Here is a 17,926-nt window from a genome sequence, read left to right as displayed (position 1 = left end):
GTGGCAGCGCTATCAGATCCAAGCTGGTAATTAAGCTTGGCGGGTTCATGCAGGCACCCACATTTTGGATGCTAAGGTTCAGAATTGGGACTTATGCTTATGATAAGAGGTGACTGCAGATGGTTTTAAATAAGACAAAGAAAATCTGTCTTAAAATGAGCCAACATGGACCTTCCAACACCACATACCAGTGTTGAAGCCTATGTGAATCCAGGTGCAATGGAAAAACTGTTGGGCAGGAAGTAGGAGGGGAGGAAAGGCCTTGGGAAGAAAAGAGGCTGTTAATCTTATCTGGATTAAAACTGGTAATAAGAGTAAACTGTCTCAGGTTAGTTTTTAGATGAAATCAGTACTTGACTGTGACATCATTTGTTTGTTGAGGAGTATAAAGAAGTTGACTCTTAAAAGGTTCATTGCCAATAACTCCCTGACCACAGTAGAGCCAATCAATATGTGTCTGAGAACCCTGGGGTTTAGCCCATATGAATAAATGTTTATCAATGTTTTGTTACTGTTTGGATGTACTAAATTGCTTATTATTTAGGCTTTTTAAGGCATGTTTAGAGCAATTGTACAAGTACCATTTGGCCTTTGGATTTAATAAAGGAATTTATAAATAAATTAGTGTTTGTGGTTTCCCATATTAATAATTTCAAATATTATTAATAATTCCAACATAGGCATTGGTTCAGTGCTAGCTCAGAGGGATGAGTGCCATCTCCTGAATCGCAATCACTACTTCCTGCAACATCATGGCTTTCCTTGGAGCTCTCCCGTCATATTTACTAAGACGAAGCATACTTAGCAAATGAAATATAAGACCTCATCCCGACAAATACATAATTGAGAAATTTTCAGTTCTATATCAAAATGATTTTAACATGATACCTCATAGTATATTAATATTAGTGTACATATTAGCAATAATAAAGTAGAAGACACTCCTCTTGAAATAACAGGGAACTTTTCAGATGATGGAGGGCAGAACATAATGGTTGACCACTATACAGGAGGAAAAAGCACCTTGTAAAGGAAGAGCTACAGTGATCAGAATCGTACACAATACTTTTTGGGTCAAATATCCAAAAGAGCATCTATGGGTTAGATTCTGCCACTCTTACTAATATCAAGTAAGCAGATCTCCTGGACTATTTGTGGAGGAAGGTACCACATGTAGTTAGTTAGAGTGGTGGAATCCGGCCCAAAGACTGAACTTGCAATTTTGCACCCTTAGCATTCACACCCAAAATGTTGAAATTGCAAACCACTCGCAGGTGCTAACAAAAGGATGCAGACTTCTAACTACATAATTGTTCCAGCAAATTAGGCAAACTTCCATATTATTTGCACCTGCAAGTGATTTGCAGTCTTAAAACTGCAAAGGCAAATAACTGGCACACAGTTTTAGCAGCCTATTTGAAAAGTAAGCCCTTCAATAACAAATGACTCACAGGAACAAAGTACAAACAAGTCACTTTGGGGGTGACATCAAACTGAATGAGCAAATGCAGTATGTACAGGAAGAGAATTAGAAAGAATTGTAGTATAACACAGGGATATGAGCAGATCAATGGCTCATATATTAAATGTATTAAATAAAACTGTAAAACCATGTGATAACCAGGGAGAATATAATAAGAGTTGAATGTAACTTTTCAATGGATACCTATCTGAATATTCCACTTAGAGTAAGAAAGATGTGTATATTGAGAAAATGTAAAGCCAAAACAAGATCTCTTCACCTCTTTGTAACAGACCTTCATCTCACCATCTAGAGAGTTTTGGCTTTGATTATATACAGACTATCTACTCTGTCTAATTTAGAATGGAACTTCTAAACCTCTTGGGGCAGAGATCATGTCTTACTCTAGGTTTTGTACACACTGACAATGCTCAGGAAATAATATACTTATAGTAAAGTTAGTAATGGAAAGCATGTTTTGATTAACTGATATACATGTTATGGGGTACCTGACTGAAAGATCTCCACAAAAAATGTCAAGCAGAGACAATCTCATTCAAAGAATCTGACAAGGGATGACTACAGCAATTCCATCCAGATGGTCATTGAGTGGATTGTGAATAGTAAGTGTCCTTTTGCCCAGATGGAGACTTGCACAGACACCAGCTCCAATGGACACTGGCTATAATCAGACCTACTCGAGGTCCTTTGTGTTATGGAGCAGCTGGATAAAAGGGATGTTAATGTTCAAGCCCACCTAAGCTAATTTTGAGAGGATTGTGGGATGAGGGGGATAGCAGATATGGATCCAGGGAGAGACACGATACTGCAGTGGTTTATTGAAAGCTGGAAACCCAGGGCCAGAAAAGGAAGCTGCTTTTATCTACAGCCTGGACATAATGGCACCTTTTCTGTAATTTCCATAAGTGAAATTGCCTGTGTGTAGTTTTGCTGTTGATTTGGCTATGTCTGTTCACGGTAAACAGGGCTTGTTTGCATACTATAAAACAGTGGTCCCCAAACTGGCCCAGGCTCCCTAGGGGAGCACAGAGGAATGTTTGGGCGGAGGCATGTGGTGAGGCCTGGGCCAGCTGCTATGGGTGGCAGGGAGGAAGCACCATGCTTCCAGCCATGCTCTGCCCCCAAACCAGCTCTGCTCCCAGCCTCGCTCCTTCCCTAGTCCTGTTCAGCCCCTAGTCCTGCTCCACCTCCAGGTCAGATCTGCCTCCAGTCCCAATCCATTCCCCCAAGCCCCAGTTCTGCTCCACCCCCAGCCCAACTCTACCCTCACTCCCTCTCTGTCCCAGGCCAGCTCCACCTCTAGCCCTAGATCCTCCCCCATCCCTAGTTCCACCCCCTGCTCCACCTTCAGCCCATGCTCTGCAGCTGAGAAACCTTGGCTGTGCAATAATGGAGGGGGACGCAGCCAGGTTCTGTTAATGGTAAGGTGGGTGGGCAGTGACTGGAAAAGTTTGCACACCACTGCTGTAAATAAATAACTTACACTAGGAGATATCCTAAATCTTTGCATCATTAGCTTCTCTTCCTGAAGTGATCCAAAGATCCAAATCTGCTGCTACTAGTCAGCAAAGGGCCAAAAATATAACATATTTAAAACTGCTGTGTTTTTCACATTGCCATAATATGTCAGTAATAAAACTCTCATAATTAGAGCCTGATGGGCCTGATTCCCCAATCAGTTTCATTCCAGTGTAATTCCACTGATTTCAGTGTAGTTATGCCAGCAAAAAACTGCTGTAACAGAGTAGAGATTTAGGCCTTCGCTCAAAAAAAAGCAGAGGAAAATTGGAAAATATACTCTAAATAGAACCATTGAATGCAAGCCAGTAGATATTACTTCAACATTATGAGAGGGATTTGTTAAACTGAGTTTAGACTGCTGTATCTAATATGAGGGCATCAAAGGGATAGAAAGGGTTAGAAAAGGGCAACATGATTTAGGAGGATTAATTAATATAGAATGGTTGGAAAAACGAGGATAGAACTGACCTTTTGGAAAATATATGATTGAAATCTTCAAGTAGCTATATAAGGATTCTTTAAATAAGCTCTAAAATCAAATGGAGAAAACCCAGGACTTGAGGTCATGGACTGAAAAGTTGAAACAAGGGAGGTAAAATGCTTTCATGCAGAGGACAGTGAACTTCTGAAAGCCTCCATCAAAGACAAACGTAAAAGGAGCTACAACAGGCATGTTCAAAAAAGAACTTAATGGTTACTTAACATTAAAGACTATTACAGGAGTGCAGTGAGGAGAGACAGTGCTTAGGTATGTACCTTTCAGGCCATAACGATTCAGTATTTTGTTAACTATTGAAATTTTATCATGCACCTTGTGTTATCTGGTGTTTTTCTTAAAGTCCCAGCTGCTAGAGTCCAGTGATTACATGAGAAATTGAGTTATCATTTTAAAAAAAGTCTCTAGCTCCTGTAATTGTGGGCAAAAAAAGCTTGAAAGGTGATCAAAGTGCATCAAAATGCCTCAAAGACACCTGTCAGGGATGGTCTAGATAATACGTAGTCCTGCCATGAGTGCAGGGGACTGGACTAGATGAGCTACCAAGCTCCCTTCCAGTCCTACACTTCTATGAAAAAAACCAGAGAATCCAAACTGTATTATTTTTTAAAATCTAATGATTTTGGGGGCCTATCTTGTGGTTTTTGATATGTGAGATTGGCAATACTGTTTGATCTCAGGTAATCAGTGACAGTCATTATAGTCCCCATCCTGCAAGCACTCTGCATGTGGAACTCTTCCTTACTTCAAAGGGAGTTATCTGCATGGATGACTTGCAAACTCAAACCCTACAGGTCAACATTATTTGTCAGTTTTGCCCACTGTATATATTTAAAAGTATTGCGGCCTGTTTTGTTTGAAAGACTAAACTGATGTTGACATCTTAACATGTTTAGGAAGATGGAAGAGGCATATCTGATAGTATTAAACTGGAAGAATAAGAAACTAGAAGTCACAGCTCTGTAAATGTTTGTCTTTTCTCTCCACATACTATACATCAACATTCCAAACTCAACACTGTTCAGAGTAACTCTATTATCAGAGTTTTAAAATCGTCGCACTCACTAGTTTAGACTCCCAGCTGATAGCAGATGAATTTAAGATGAAGTATAACTTACATTTTGTTCACTCAGTCTGCACACGAGATAAGCTTTTTCAACATTTACAGTTGTGTGATCATAATTACACAAATTGCCCAAATTATTTTCAGATCAGGTAGCTGCTATTAGTTCACCTAGCTGCTATTTCACATGAAATTTTCAGCAGACTCTCAACAATTGTTCCCCAAAAGGTGTAATTTCCCCACTACCTGGCAAGTGATAAATACAAACATTATGGCATGGAACCATTTCAGTCATGACTCCTCTTCCACTTCTTTATAATTTCCTCTGTCATTTTATTTCCTTGATTTCAACTGATTCTGTAAAACATACCTGAAAACATACCAGGTAAATATTGTTTGCAAAAATTATGCTGGGATTTTAAGCAGGGCCGGCTCCACTGTTTTTGCCGCCCCAAGCAGCGCACCGAATTGCCGCCGTGGACGGCGGAAGCAGTCCATGTGCCTTTAGGGCGGCTCGCGCATTTGCACGGTGGTGACAGCTTCTGTCTTCAACCGGAAGACAGAAGCTGCATGACTGCAGACAGCTGAACACAGAAGCTGCTGCCGAATTGCCACCGCTGAGGAAACGTGTGAGCCGCCCTAATGGCACACGGACTGCCCCCGCCATCCATGGTGGCAATTCAGCGGGCTGCTTGGGGGCAAAAACACACAGACTGCTGCCCCTTGCAGATTGCCGCCCCAAGCACCTGCTGGGGATGCTGGTGCCTAGAGCCGGCCCTGATTTTAAGTATTGCAGGTTTAGGCCCCAATGCACTACTCATAAGCATAAAGTGATTAATGCATAAATGTTTTCAAGATCAAGGCTACAGACTGATATTACAGTTGCCCCCTAACTATAGCTGTGGCCACAATACTCACTGTAACCATTATGTTAACAATCTCTTTCTTGGCAGCACCATCACTGCTGGCAGGACTTCTGGAAATGATGTTAAAGCAGTAAAGAACCAATATTTCTAACACTGTAATACAGTGGTATCAAAAGATGCTAGAAAATAAATATATTGTGTTTCTCAAGGGGTTTGTTACAAAATGACACCAGAAAATATAGGAATTCCCATAGTGCCTCAAACAAAAAGTGCTCTATGTAGTCAGATATCCTGATATGTCTGATAATAGCCACAGTCAGATGCATCAAGTGAATGCAAAAAACCCAAACATACCTCTATAGTACACATATGTATGCAATGTGGAAGACAATTTCCTTCCGATCTCAGCTATTGATCACCTTGTGCCATGACACATGTTGATTGATACCCATGATAATTTTATCTTAACTTATGTAAAGGAAAATGCTAGTCTTTGTACCATAAAGAAAACCTTTCAATCAGGAAAAAGTGCAGGTATTAATTTACTTACTGTAGGTCAATGGATGCCTGCCTCAGATTGAATTTTTCCATAGATACTCGGAACATTTCTAGTGGTAAGATGGTGATAAACATTTGATTGTGATAAAAGTAATAACATTTGGACTTTTAATACTTTTGGTCACCTTTTGTACCATCTTATGATAGATGTGGTCCACTGACAACACTAGGACCACATAAAATCAGCCATTTTTGACCTGGTGCTTTAATAGACTGGACATACTATTAGGAGACTATTCTAATGCTGCTCTCTGTAGCTGCTCATAAATTTCTCAAAACAATTTTTTTCCCTGATTTCCCTCAGTCCAAAAGTGAATTTTTTTTAAAGTTTGAGCCAAATTACTTCAACCATTTTTGATGTACTCAAGCATGGACAAAATAGATTGTTCCCCTTTATGTTCACATTACACAGCTTGCATTTAGATCATTTGAAAACAAATAAAAACATTGACATTTCTTGTGCAGTATAGCTCTTTCAGATCAAAAGCGTAAGTAATGTTTGAAAAAAAAATCAGTTCTGCAGTCATGAGTATTTAAAGTAAAATTGTGAGTACTTACAGAATTTTTTTGTCTTCTAGTTTATTTTTTTTCCTTTGTTTTTTTTCCCTTGACACAATTCAGGCCACATTTGTCAGTTTTAAGCATCTGTCAGTTTAATAACTATTGAATGGATTTTCTTTGAGTCTGTTTAGTGTGACCAGATGCCTGATATTAGGGATTTTTGTCTTATATAGCAACTATTACTCCCTCTCTCCTCTCCTGATTTTTCATACTTGCTATCTGGTCACTCTAGTCACTACAGGATCAAACCAAGTCACGTCTGAGGAACGCTGATTCAGTAGGTGTAAAATGATGAACACTGGAAGTTAGCAAGACTGTCCTGAACTGCAGGGAAGGAGTTCCAAGTGTAATGGGAGTGACATGAAAGAGGCACTCAGACATGAATCAGAGGGGTAGCCGTGGTAGGTTGGGAAGTAGGGGAAAAAAAACCCTGAAGTGTAGAGGCAAAGGCAGAGTTATGCAGAACCTTGAAGGGTGAGAAGTCTGAATTTGACATGGAAGATGAAGGGAAGCCAGTGAAGGCTAAACAGGGATGAAAGCATCACTCTGAGTAGGAAGATTATTTTAGTGCCAGCATTTTGAACTGACTGGCCTCATGTAAGGAGACAAGCAGGAGGAAAAGTTGTGAAAGTCAGAAACAGAAGGAGATGAAAGAAGAGATTTTAGAGATGATGTAAGGAAGAACTGACGGTAACTGGTAGCAGTTACCCCTGGATTTGAGGGAAGGAATTGGGCAGGCAGAAGATGGCAAGGGGAAGAGGAATCAAAATCAACTCTAAGGTTTCAAGTCTGTGTTGGGAGGATAATGGAGTTTTTAATGGAGAAAGCAGGGAGAGGACACCGTTTAGAGGGAAAAGATGAGTAATAAGATCAGTGGCAAAGAACAGAAATAAAAAATGCAATGCTTCCTGAGTTGAGATTATAAAAATACTTCTACAGTTTGGTTAATGTTTTTGGAAAATTATTATTATTTTTTAATGAAGTGAATTTAGTGCTGGGGAAAGGTACCAGACTGATTTGAAAGCACTGGAGACAAACTATAAAATTGTATCAGGCTGTTGCTAGGTAATATGCAGCACATTTTTTGTTTTGTTGGGTAAATGACTTGATATGTGGTTTGTCCAGTACTTGTAGGCAATTACCCTTGTAAATGGGAAATGCAAATGGCTAGAGTTTCATTTTCTCATTATGGAGAAATAGAAAATCCTTGGGTAGCCCTGCTGAGTTTATATTGATATTCAATTTAAATGAACCCAAAATCAATAGCTAATTTGTAGTTATAAACTTAAAAAATTATGAAATTTCTAAAATCCATATTACAAATATTTTTTACTTGCTGCATACAACTTAACAAAGATGATGTCCCTTCAAAGACGACAACAGCAATAGTGTACCACCACTTTTAACAGGGCTGAACTAATGCCCTGTTTTGAGCATATTCTCAACAATATACACAGTAGACATGATTCTCCACTACCTTGCACCTTGTGTAGCCATTTACAACTGGCCGGAGTGGAGTGTACATACAGGGCCGGCTCCAACTTTTTTGCTTCCCCAAGTGGTGAAGAAAAAAACAAACAAAAACGATTGAGCTGCCACCAAAGTGCCACCAAAGAGGATGAGAGGGAGTGAAGGACCTGCTATTGAATTGCTGCCCCAACAATGGATGGACTGACGCCCCTTTCTATCGGCTGCCCCAGGCACCTGCTTCCTTCACTGGTGCCTGGAGCCGGCCCTGTGTACATATCAGAATGGCAGTATTTCACACTTCCTTGGCACAGTTGTAAATGACTGTCCAGTAGAGAATTGGGTCCTGAGAGTCAAATTCATACTTCAATACGTCTGTTAGTCTATAAGGTGCCACAGGACTCTTTGCTGCTTTTACAAATTCATACCTGATGCAACTCCACTAATGCCAGGCATTCACTTTCCTATTGCACCAATGTGTGGCATTTATGTCACTAGGGGTTCCCAAGAGTGATACTGCGGCTCTGTTTCCAGATTATATGGGGCTCAATTCCACCTGCTCAATCCTAATTTATGTAACACCTTAATCAGTGAGGGTATTACTTAAATTGCATACTATTCTAGAGAATGGGGAAAAGGGCAGGGGGTTGAGGGGAAATGAGTGTGTATCTCTGTCCTTCCCAACATTTCAACGGCCTGTGCTGTGTAGTAGGTCAAAACAGATGATCTAATAGTTCTTTTTGGCTTTAAAATCTATGAAAAAATTTTCTCAGTTCCAATCCGGATTGTTTTTGGGGGAAATGACATACCTCCTAAAGGTATCAGTTTGTTTACATCTTTTGGAATTAGTTGATTGTCACTGACCAAGTGTGGGATGACCCTTCTGCATTCCTACTATCTCATCTCAAATACAATTTGCCTGAACTATAACCTACATAAGGTCTAGTTCAGGGGCCTATGATGCCAGATCATAGATGCACCATCATCCTGTTAATATCAAAGGAATTCTATAAAGAAGTGATACATTAAACGATTTTTCCAGCTCCCTGTGCTATTATAAAAGCCCGGAAATTTGTTTCTTTGTTCTTTTTAATTGTTGTATGTGTTTTTTCTGCTCCACTTATAAAGATTCATGGTGTCAACAGAAATGTGGATAACCTCTGATGTCCTTCAAAAGATCCGTCCTAAAGTTATACATTGCCATTTTAAAGAGAATAGCTCAAATCTGGTTTGAGCAACAACTACTCATTGCCAGATCCTGGGCTGCAGCTACAAAGCATTTTGTGCAACTTAGGAATGTGTGACATTAACCTTATTTCAGGCTATCTTGGTGTTCCCCACTCCTGGGTCAATGTGTGCCTTTTGGTTGCTTTAAGTAGCACCAGTTGAGCGTGTTTTAGGGGGCAGTTGCAGCAGCCAAGCACCACAGGAGGATAGGGATAAACTGACCACCTCTCTTGGCCTCTGGGAGAGAATGGGTTTTGTCAGAACTATCACATTGACTCTGTGCTGGGAGGAATTGTCTTGTGGCTGGTTACACTGGCTTTTAGCTTTGCACTGTGGGGGTGGCTATGAACAGCTCACAAAGCAACCCAGGATACGGCCCTTCAGGTTTAATAAAAAATTGTTATAATGTAGGCAACACATACTTGACAAAAGCTCCTTTTCAGACATCCCAATTGCTACTTCTGTCCAGGTTTCTCCATCATCCTGATCTTCAGCTAGCCAGCAGTCTACAGCCAGACAAATCTCCCGGTCAGAGGTAGGGGCCATTCTTTCAAGTCTCACCTCCTCTAAGTACCAGCTAGGGTCACTGCCACTGTTGTCATGACCAATGCGGATTTTATACAGTTGCCCAAGACCTTTGAGATTAATCTGTAACAGCAAAAACAGAAGGAGAGTCTGTTATAACATTGCCTTGTATTAGTTCATCTTGTACCAATAACTGTGCTTATAAATTGAGCACACAATTAATGTGTGGCCATGGGTTTGTGCCTCTTGGAAAATGAGGCCTTACCCAATACTGAATGAGACTGTGAGAGTGGTAACCCGTGTCAAGCAGTATCTGTCACAATCAGAGTCCAGACACCCAAGGGGAGAACAAGGGGTTTGAACCCCAAAGAGTAAGAAAGACCCTGATTGTCACGGTACCTAACTGCACAAGTAAGTTAATTGACTGCAATGGTGTATGGTATTTTCAGAATGAATAAGGGGATCGGACAATCTGGTCCATTTTTTAGGTCTCCAGAGACCATCTCTTTTTGTGGCTAAGGATTCAAAGTTTCTTTTTCAAAATAAAACTATATAAATATTTAAATAAAGAGGCATTTGCTTATCACTGCTGCATCAGAAGGTACATTTTGCAAGGCACTTTGTTGGCAGGGCACTTTTAACTATTTCTACAACTCATCAATCTTTAGCGGACCTTTTTATCTTAATCTTTTATTTTCATGTGCTTTGGTGTCAGGGTTAACTGTTTCTGCTGTGCTGACACCTACAATGTAGAGAATTTAAACAGTAAAACACAACCATTATGCCTCACAAAATATTGCAATATTGAAATAAGAGCCACTTTGTCTGAGGCTGCCAGAGAAGTTCGCTGAGCAATGCAGAAGGCAGCAACCTAAACATAAAAAGCAGAGTTAAACACTTTATAGTCTCTTATCTTCCCTGATGGCTGTGATAGCTGTTGATATGGAGACAAATCACAGAGAACTGTCTGACAGAAAAATATCTGATTTTCTTTCACCATCATACCAAACTGATAGTGTTCAGCGTAAAGGCTGGTTAGGGCAAACCAGTTAAAATAAACATAATCCTATTAGAATCACTAAAAATGATGAGGGCTACAGTTTATCTTAAAGGCGCAGCCAGCACAATAGAGGACTGTGTAATGGTCCACTACCCCAGCGCTCCTAGAAGCATTATTCATCAGGCAGACATAATGCCCTCTAGGAGTATAATTGGATGGTTGCCACTTCACTGTCTCTTCACAGGATGCAGGTTGTGCTTCCTCCCTTAGGGTGACCAGACGTCCCGATAAAATCGGGACCATCCTGATATTTGGCTGGTTGTCCTGTGTCCCGACCGACCTTTGGTTGGGACACAATTTGTCCTGATATTTCGCTCCGCCGGCAGCACTCAGCTTTTTTTTTGTCCCGATATTTTCATCTCATTTGGTCACCCTGTCCTCCCTATATGGGGCCAGCTATGCAGATCTGGGTGGAGTAGGGTCATGTCCCTTTCACTCTCCGTCTTGAGAGCTTTGAACTGTCAGTGACACTACATTGACATACCCTGGTGCTTCCTGGGCACAAAGACTACAGTTGTGCTTGGAAACAGCTCTGGGGCTCAAGGATGGGGGAAAGATTCGTGAATCCTCTTCCACCTCTCTTGTATTACAGAGCCAAGCCAGGCACAGTTAAAGTCATAGATGGCTTCTATGACATTCTGACATGAGCGGCGATGGCATTATGTCTGACACTAAATCTATACACCTGGCTGAAGGTAGCAGTGTGCCCACATTAGCATCATATTTTACCTGCAGCAGAGAGCTATGGCATTTGAAAGTGGGTGGCCAAAACTGACACAGATATGGGATATGGTTCTGATACTGAGAGCCAGTGGATGGCAGCAGGCAAAGATCACACTATCTGATGTGTGGAAGTGCAGGGTGTAAAATGAGCTGGGTCTAACAAGGCTGCAAACCTTTAATCCAGCCTCTAAAATGTAGACTCCTAAGGTAAGGGAGTATTATAAACATATTTAACAAAGTGTCTGAGCTCTGACATTTTGTTGTAAAGTATGTAAATTGCATTGTTAGTCAGGGACAGGCCTAGCACTTTTTGGAGACCATTTTAAGTCCTGGGCAATACCTCTTACCTGTGGTGCAGTATTATTAGAGGGAATAAAACAGGTTCAATCCTACAGCTCTGATACCAGGCTTGAACTATGGCTCATCTCCTGCATCAAGCTCTGAGGCAGGTGTGAGCTCTCTCTCTAAACATGATACTCCCATGACTCTCATTCTCCTCATTGGAGGTGCCTTTGGAGTTGGAGTCACTGATACCAAACCACTAAGAAGCCCATCACTGATACATTTTTTTAAACAGTTGAAGCAGTGAACTGGCTGTGAACCAGTTGGACTGTTATTGAGAAAGAATGCAATAGCTATTATTGCTATCTTTGTGTAGGGCCCCAGAAGAACGAAACCATATCTTTATTATTGATGTTTAACTTTATCTATAGTGCTATTCATATCCCAGAATCAATGTTAAATTGAGAGTTTTGTTCAAAAGCAAGGTTAACGTGGGAGACAGAGTTCCAAACCAGACCAATGTGGGAAGTTGCATATTGTGATTCCATTCGGGCAGACCAATAGCACAATGGGGTACGGAGGATTGGGGAGAATGGGTGGGGACAGCACAGGAAAGCTGACCAAGGGAAAGAAAAATGGCCAATGTGAAAGTAAGACTAGTAAGGGAGCAGGGAAATGATGGGGCCTTCATCTTAGATGGGGGGACAGGACTCTTCCCCGTTACTGGGTAAGCATTTGAACAGTCAGACAGACAAGATGAAAAGGTGGTTCAAGGTAAATGAAGGTTGGGAAGAGCTCTATGCAGAAAAGAGAGCCCAGGACTGTCATAAGCATGAGGTGAAGATCCTGGAAGTGACTGTTTCAGTCTGATTCCACTGAAGTTCTGTTTAGCTTCTCAGATGAATGTTTCTGCTCATATACGCTGGAAGTACGGGTGCTGAGGGTGTAGCAGGACCCCCTGGCCTGAAGTGATTTCCATCGTATACAGGGTTTACAGCTTTGTTCAGTTGCTCTCAGCAATTATAAAAATTGTTCCAGCACCCCTGTTTCTGTGACTTTGTAGTACTTGCAGAACTCCCTGACATTCCGAGTGCAACATAAGGGGGCACAACTTCACTGAAGTCAAATTGCATCCACACATGCCAACTGTGAATTTGACCTGTAGAGTTAAAAAGCAAACAAATGGATTTGACTTGACAAAACAGCAGAGAACATCTCTATCCAATCTATTCAGAAAGAACTAGAGGTGTTCAAATTGTTGTATGCAGGACCTAATAAACACATACAGCATGTTTCTAAAATCAAGTTTCTAAAACTGAAAGGTTTTTTAAAGAGTAAAAGTCATGTAAAATACAGAGCAGTGTCACTTTAAAAATGTGATTAATATTCTTTTCACATTCAATGAGTGGATTATTAAAGTGAATTCTTCTGCCAAGAAATTCATGTTCATTTTTTGCCAGAAACTAAGGCAGGAATGCTAATGACAGACAGCAAATCAGGTATGTATGATGTTCTGAAAGGACATACAAAAACTTTACAAGTTTAGTCCATCTGTTGTAGTTTGGGGTGGGATCAATTTATCTTGCTGTTAGATCAGATCTCACATTGGTCTCACAGCAGTACTGACTTACTAAACTGTTGCTGTTTGCCAACTGGAATGCTGTCAAACATACGTCAGATTTAGCTCTTTCAGTGCAATGCAGATGAAAATGCTCTCACAATCACACTGTACTGCTAACAATTGTTTTTTTCCATCTTAAGGACTCCATCTTGAAGTTGTTCCTTCATTTCCAAGGTTGACTAAATCATCTTGAACTACTGCACAGATCAAATGCAAACTGGCATTTACAAATCTACTTTCACGCCCAGAACATTTTGTAAGTTGTTGTAGAGAAAAGTTGACTTGTTTCCCTAGTAACTAAAATGCTCATAAAAACTCTTCTAGTCTCTTTCTGTTATGGTACAATGGCTGCAAAAGTAACAATCAGTTTTATGTGGCGCTTGTCTTTCTGGCATAGCTGCAACAAAGCGTCTCAGGGAGCAGAAAGAGTGGATCTTGTGGTTAAAGCCCAAGACTTTAAAAAAGGGAAGAAGAAGGATCTGGGGAACTACAGGCCAGTCAGCTTCACCTCAGTCCCTGGAAAAATCATGGAGCAGGTCCTCAAGGAATCAATTTTGAAGCACTTCGAGGACAGGAAACTGAGCAGAAACAGTCAACATGGATTCACCACGGGCAAGTCATGCCTGACTAACCTAATTGCCTTCTATGAGGAGATAACTGGCTCTGTGGATGAGGGGAAAGCAGCGGACGTGTTATTCCTTGACTTGAGCAAAGCTTTTGATACGCTCTCCCACAGTATTCTTGCCAGCAAGTTAAAGAAGTATGGGCTGGATGAATGGACTACAAGGTGGATAGAAAGCTGGCTTGATCATCAGGCTCAACAGGTAGTGATCAATGGCTCCATGTTTAGTTGGCAGCTGGTACCAAGTGGTGTGCCCCAAGGGTCGGTCCTGGGCCGGTTTGGTTCAATATCTTCATTAATAATCTGGAAGATGGCGTGGACTGCACCCTCAGCAAGTTTGCAGATGACACTAAACTGGGAGGAGTGGTAGATATGCTGGAGGGTAGGGATAGGATACAGAGGGACCTAGGCAAATTAGAGGATTGGGCCATAAGAAATCTGATGATGTTCAACAAGGACAAGTGCAGAATCCTGCACTTAGGACAGAAGAATCCCATGCACTACTACAGACTAGGAACTAAGTGGCTAGGCAGCAGTTCTGCAGAAAAGGACTTAGGGGTTACAGTGGACGAGAAGTTGGATATGAGTCAACAGTGTGCCTTTGTTGCCAAGAAGGCTAACGGCATTTTGGGCTATATAAGTAGGGGTAGGACCGGCTTTAGGAACTGCAGGGCCCTATTCGAATACCTAGCAGCGGTCCGGGTCTTCGGCGGCACTTTGGCAGTGGGGGGTCCTTCCAGGGAATCAGGAGAATCAGCCTAAAGCCAGCCCTGAGTAGGGGCACTGCCAGCAGATTGAGGCATGTGATCATTCCTCTCTATTCTGGAGTACTGTGTCAAATTTTGGGCCCCATACTACAAGAAGGATGTGGAAAAATTGGAAAGAGTCCAGTGGATGGCAACAAAAATAGTTAGGGGTCTGGAGCACATGACTTATGAAGAGAGACTGAGGGAACTGGGGTTATTTAGTCTGCAGAAGAGAAGAATGAGGGGGGATTTGATAGCTGCTTTCAACTACCTGAAAGGGGATTCCAAAAAGGATGGATCTAGACTGTTCTCAGTGGAACCAGATGACAGAACAAGGAGTAATGGTCTGAAGTTGCAGTGGGGGAGGTTTAGGTTGGATATTTGGAAAAAAATTTTCACTGCGAGGGTGGTGAAGCACTGGAATGGGTTACCTAAGAAGGTGGTAAAATCTCCTTCCTTAGAGGTTTTTAAGCTCAGGCTTGACAAAGCCTTGGCTGGGATGATTGAGTTGGGGATTAGGTCCTGCTTTGAGCAGGGGGTTGGACTACATGACCTCCTGAGGTCCCTTCCAACCCTGATAGTCTATGATTCTGTGACTGGGAGAGACACCCAGGGTTCTATTCCTAGTTCTTAGCAACAACTCACAACCCCTCATGCCTTGGTTTCCCAACCAAGCAGGCTAATAATACTTACCAACCTCACATGGATACTGTGACACTTCCTTCATATACTTTGAGATTCTCAGGGGGAAGGCACAATGCAAGCACAAGGTATTCTTATCTATTAATATTAAATATGCAGCTTGGTTGAATTTCACTTGGGCCAAGTCTGATTTTCACATAGTTTGAATGACAGAATAGGAATAATGGATGGTTGCTCTCTAATTTGACTTCTGCAAAGCAAGTGTTATTGCTCAGGGATAATGTGACATCGTTTACAGGTTTCTAGTCTTCCTCTGACATGTACATAGCACCCCTGTTGACACCAATGGCCTGGCTATGGTGATTTAGGCAGTAGGGTTGGCAAAATGACTGAGCAGAACCAAATCATTGTACAGGTTCAAAAGCCATTTGGTTAAACAGTACTAAAAATGTGATTGCAAGCCCTCTCTTCTTGTGATATCTCCAGTCTGGATTCCAGTAGAGTTTGGATTTGGATCTAGAGCAAAATTTCCCCGCAATTTAGTAAGTAAGGATTTTTGTTTGTATGTATGTATCTGGAATTTTGGTGTGGCCCATAATAGCCAAGTATGGATCTAGATCAAGATCTAAACTTTTACAAAGATCAAGGGTGCTCAGATCCAGGGTTAGAGGTTCCACTTTCTGGGCTGACTATCCTGAACCAATCAGATCCTCCAAACTTTATAGGGATTGTCTATCAGTAGTTACCATAACAGGTGCCACAGAATCTCCCCCCATAGAATAATGTCAAAGCATCTAAGTCTTTATCTAGAGCTCATGTATTTATTTCAATTTTGAAATATGCTTAAGTATAGACTGCCAATTATGTGGATTTGTGCCAAGCTGTGTGATGAGTGCTGAAGGTGACAGGAAGTTTAACCTTATGCAGTCACTGCTCTTGCAAGACATACCATAAGCACTTACCAACCTTAACAACATCGCTGTCAGTACAATGACAACAGAAATCCATTCTCTTTATAATATTTTTCTTCAGCATTATATGTAATAAGTGCATTTACTCATCCATTAGTGTCAACATTCATTACATTTTAACAATATTTTTAGTACAACTATGTACTATGCATGGAAATGATGGACAGTACTTCTGCACAGTTCCAAATACCACATTTTCAAATATAAGTGCCTCACTTGGACCTACAATATAATACATGTGCAAATGGCTAATGTATGTATGCAAATACAAAATCTGCATACATCAGTGTTAGTCTGGATCTGTAAAAGCAGCAAAGAGTCTTGTGGCACCTTATAGACTAACAGACGTTTTAGAGCATGAGCCTTCGTGGGTGAATACCCACTTCGTCGGATGCAAGTAGTGGAAATTTCCAGAGGCAGGTATATATAAGCAAGCAAGAAGCAGGCTAGAGATAACGAGGTTAGTTCAATCAGGGAGAATGAGGCCTTCTTCTAGCAGCTGAGGTGTGAAAACCAAGAGAGGAGAAACTGGTTTTGTAGTTGGCAAGCCATTCACAGTCTTTGTTTAATCCTGAGATGATGGTGTCAAATTTGCAGATGAACTGAAGCTCATCAGTTATCCTCTTGAAGTCTGGTCCTGAAGTTTTTTTGCTGGCAGGATGGCCACCTTAAGGTCTGCTACAGTGTGCCAGGGAGGTTGAAGTGTTCTCCCTACAGGTTTTTGTATTTGTGATTCCTAATATCTGATTTGTGTCCATTTATCCTGTTCCGTATAGACTGTCCAGTTTGGCTGATGTACATAGCAGGAGGGCATTGCTGGCATATGATGGCGTATATTACATTGGTAGGACGTGCAGGTGAATGACCAATGATAGTATGGCTGATCTGGTTAATCCTGTGATGGTGTCTGTGTAGATATGTGGGCAGAGTTGGAATCGAGGTTTGTTGCATGGATTGATTCCTGAGTTAGAGTTACTATGGTGCGGTGTGCAGTTTACTGTGAGAATATGCTTTGGGTTGGCAGGTGTTTGTCTGTGGGCAAGGTACTGGCCTGCCACCCAAGGCCTGTGAAAGTGTAGGATCATTGTCCAGGATGGGTTGTAGATCCCTGATGATGCATTGGAGGGGTTTTAGCTGGGGACTGTATCTGATGGCCAGTGGAGTCCTGTTGGTTTCTTTCTTGGGTTTGTCTTGCAGTAGGAGGCTTCTGGGTACACATCTGGCTCTGTTAGTCTGTCACGTCTGTTAGTCTACAAAATCTGCATACATAATTAATTTTTGTTCCATACAAATGCAAATTTCTCTTGTTAGTGACTTGTATTACTCTTGGGCCAAATTCTGTTCCCACTGAAGTCAACAGAATCTTTGCCATTGGCTCAGCATGAGTAGCTTTGGCCCTATATTTTTGATAGTGAAACTTACTGAAATTGCTTATACCTGAAAACTTGACCCTAAACCTTACCTGAGACCTTACTTTATGAATAAAGGTTAA

General features: G+C 41.3%; 1 protein-coding gene across 3 annotated transcripts in view; it reads right to left on the bottom strand.

Moving 5' to 3' along the window:
* RP1 (RP1 axonemal microtubule associated) overlaps positions 1 to 17,926 on the bottom strand; it is a 305,041-nt gene that overhangs the window by 139,480 nt on the left and 147,635 nt on the right. For all 3 annotated transcript variants that reach the window (XM_032771359.2, XM_032771361.2, XM_032771360.2), the window contains exon 26: positions 9,665 to 9,890. In XM_032771359.2, the coding sequence (XP_032627250.1) occupies positions 9,665 to 9,890 (226 nt within the window). The remainder of the gene's footprint in view (positions 1 to 9,664; positions 9,891 to 17,926) is intronic.

The sequence above is a fragment of the Chelonoidis abingdonii genome, chromosome 2 (genome assembly GCF_003597395.2).
Source record: "Chelonoidis abingdonii isolate Lonesome George chromosome 2, CheloAbing_2.0, whole genome shotgun sequence".
NCBI lineage: Eukaryota > Metazoa > Chordata > Testudines > Testudinidae > Chelonoidis > Chelonoidis abingdonii.
This window is presented reverse-complemented; position numbering and strand designations above follow the sequence as displayed.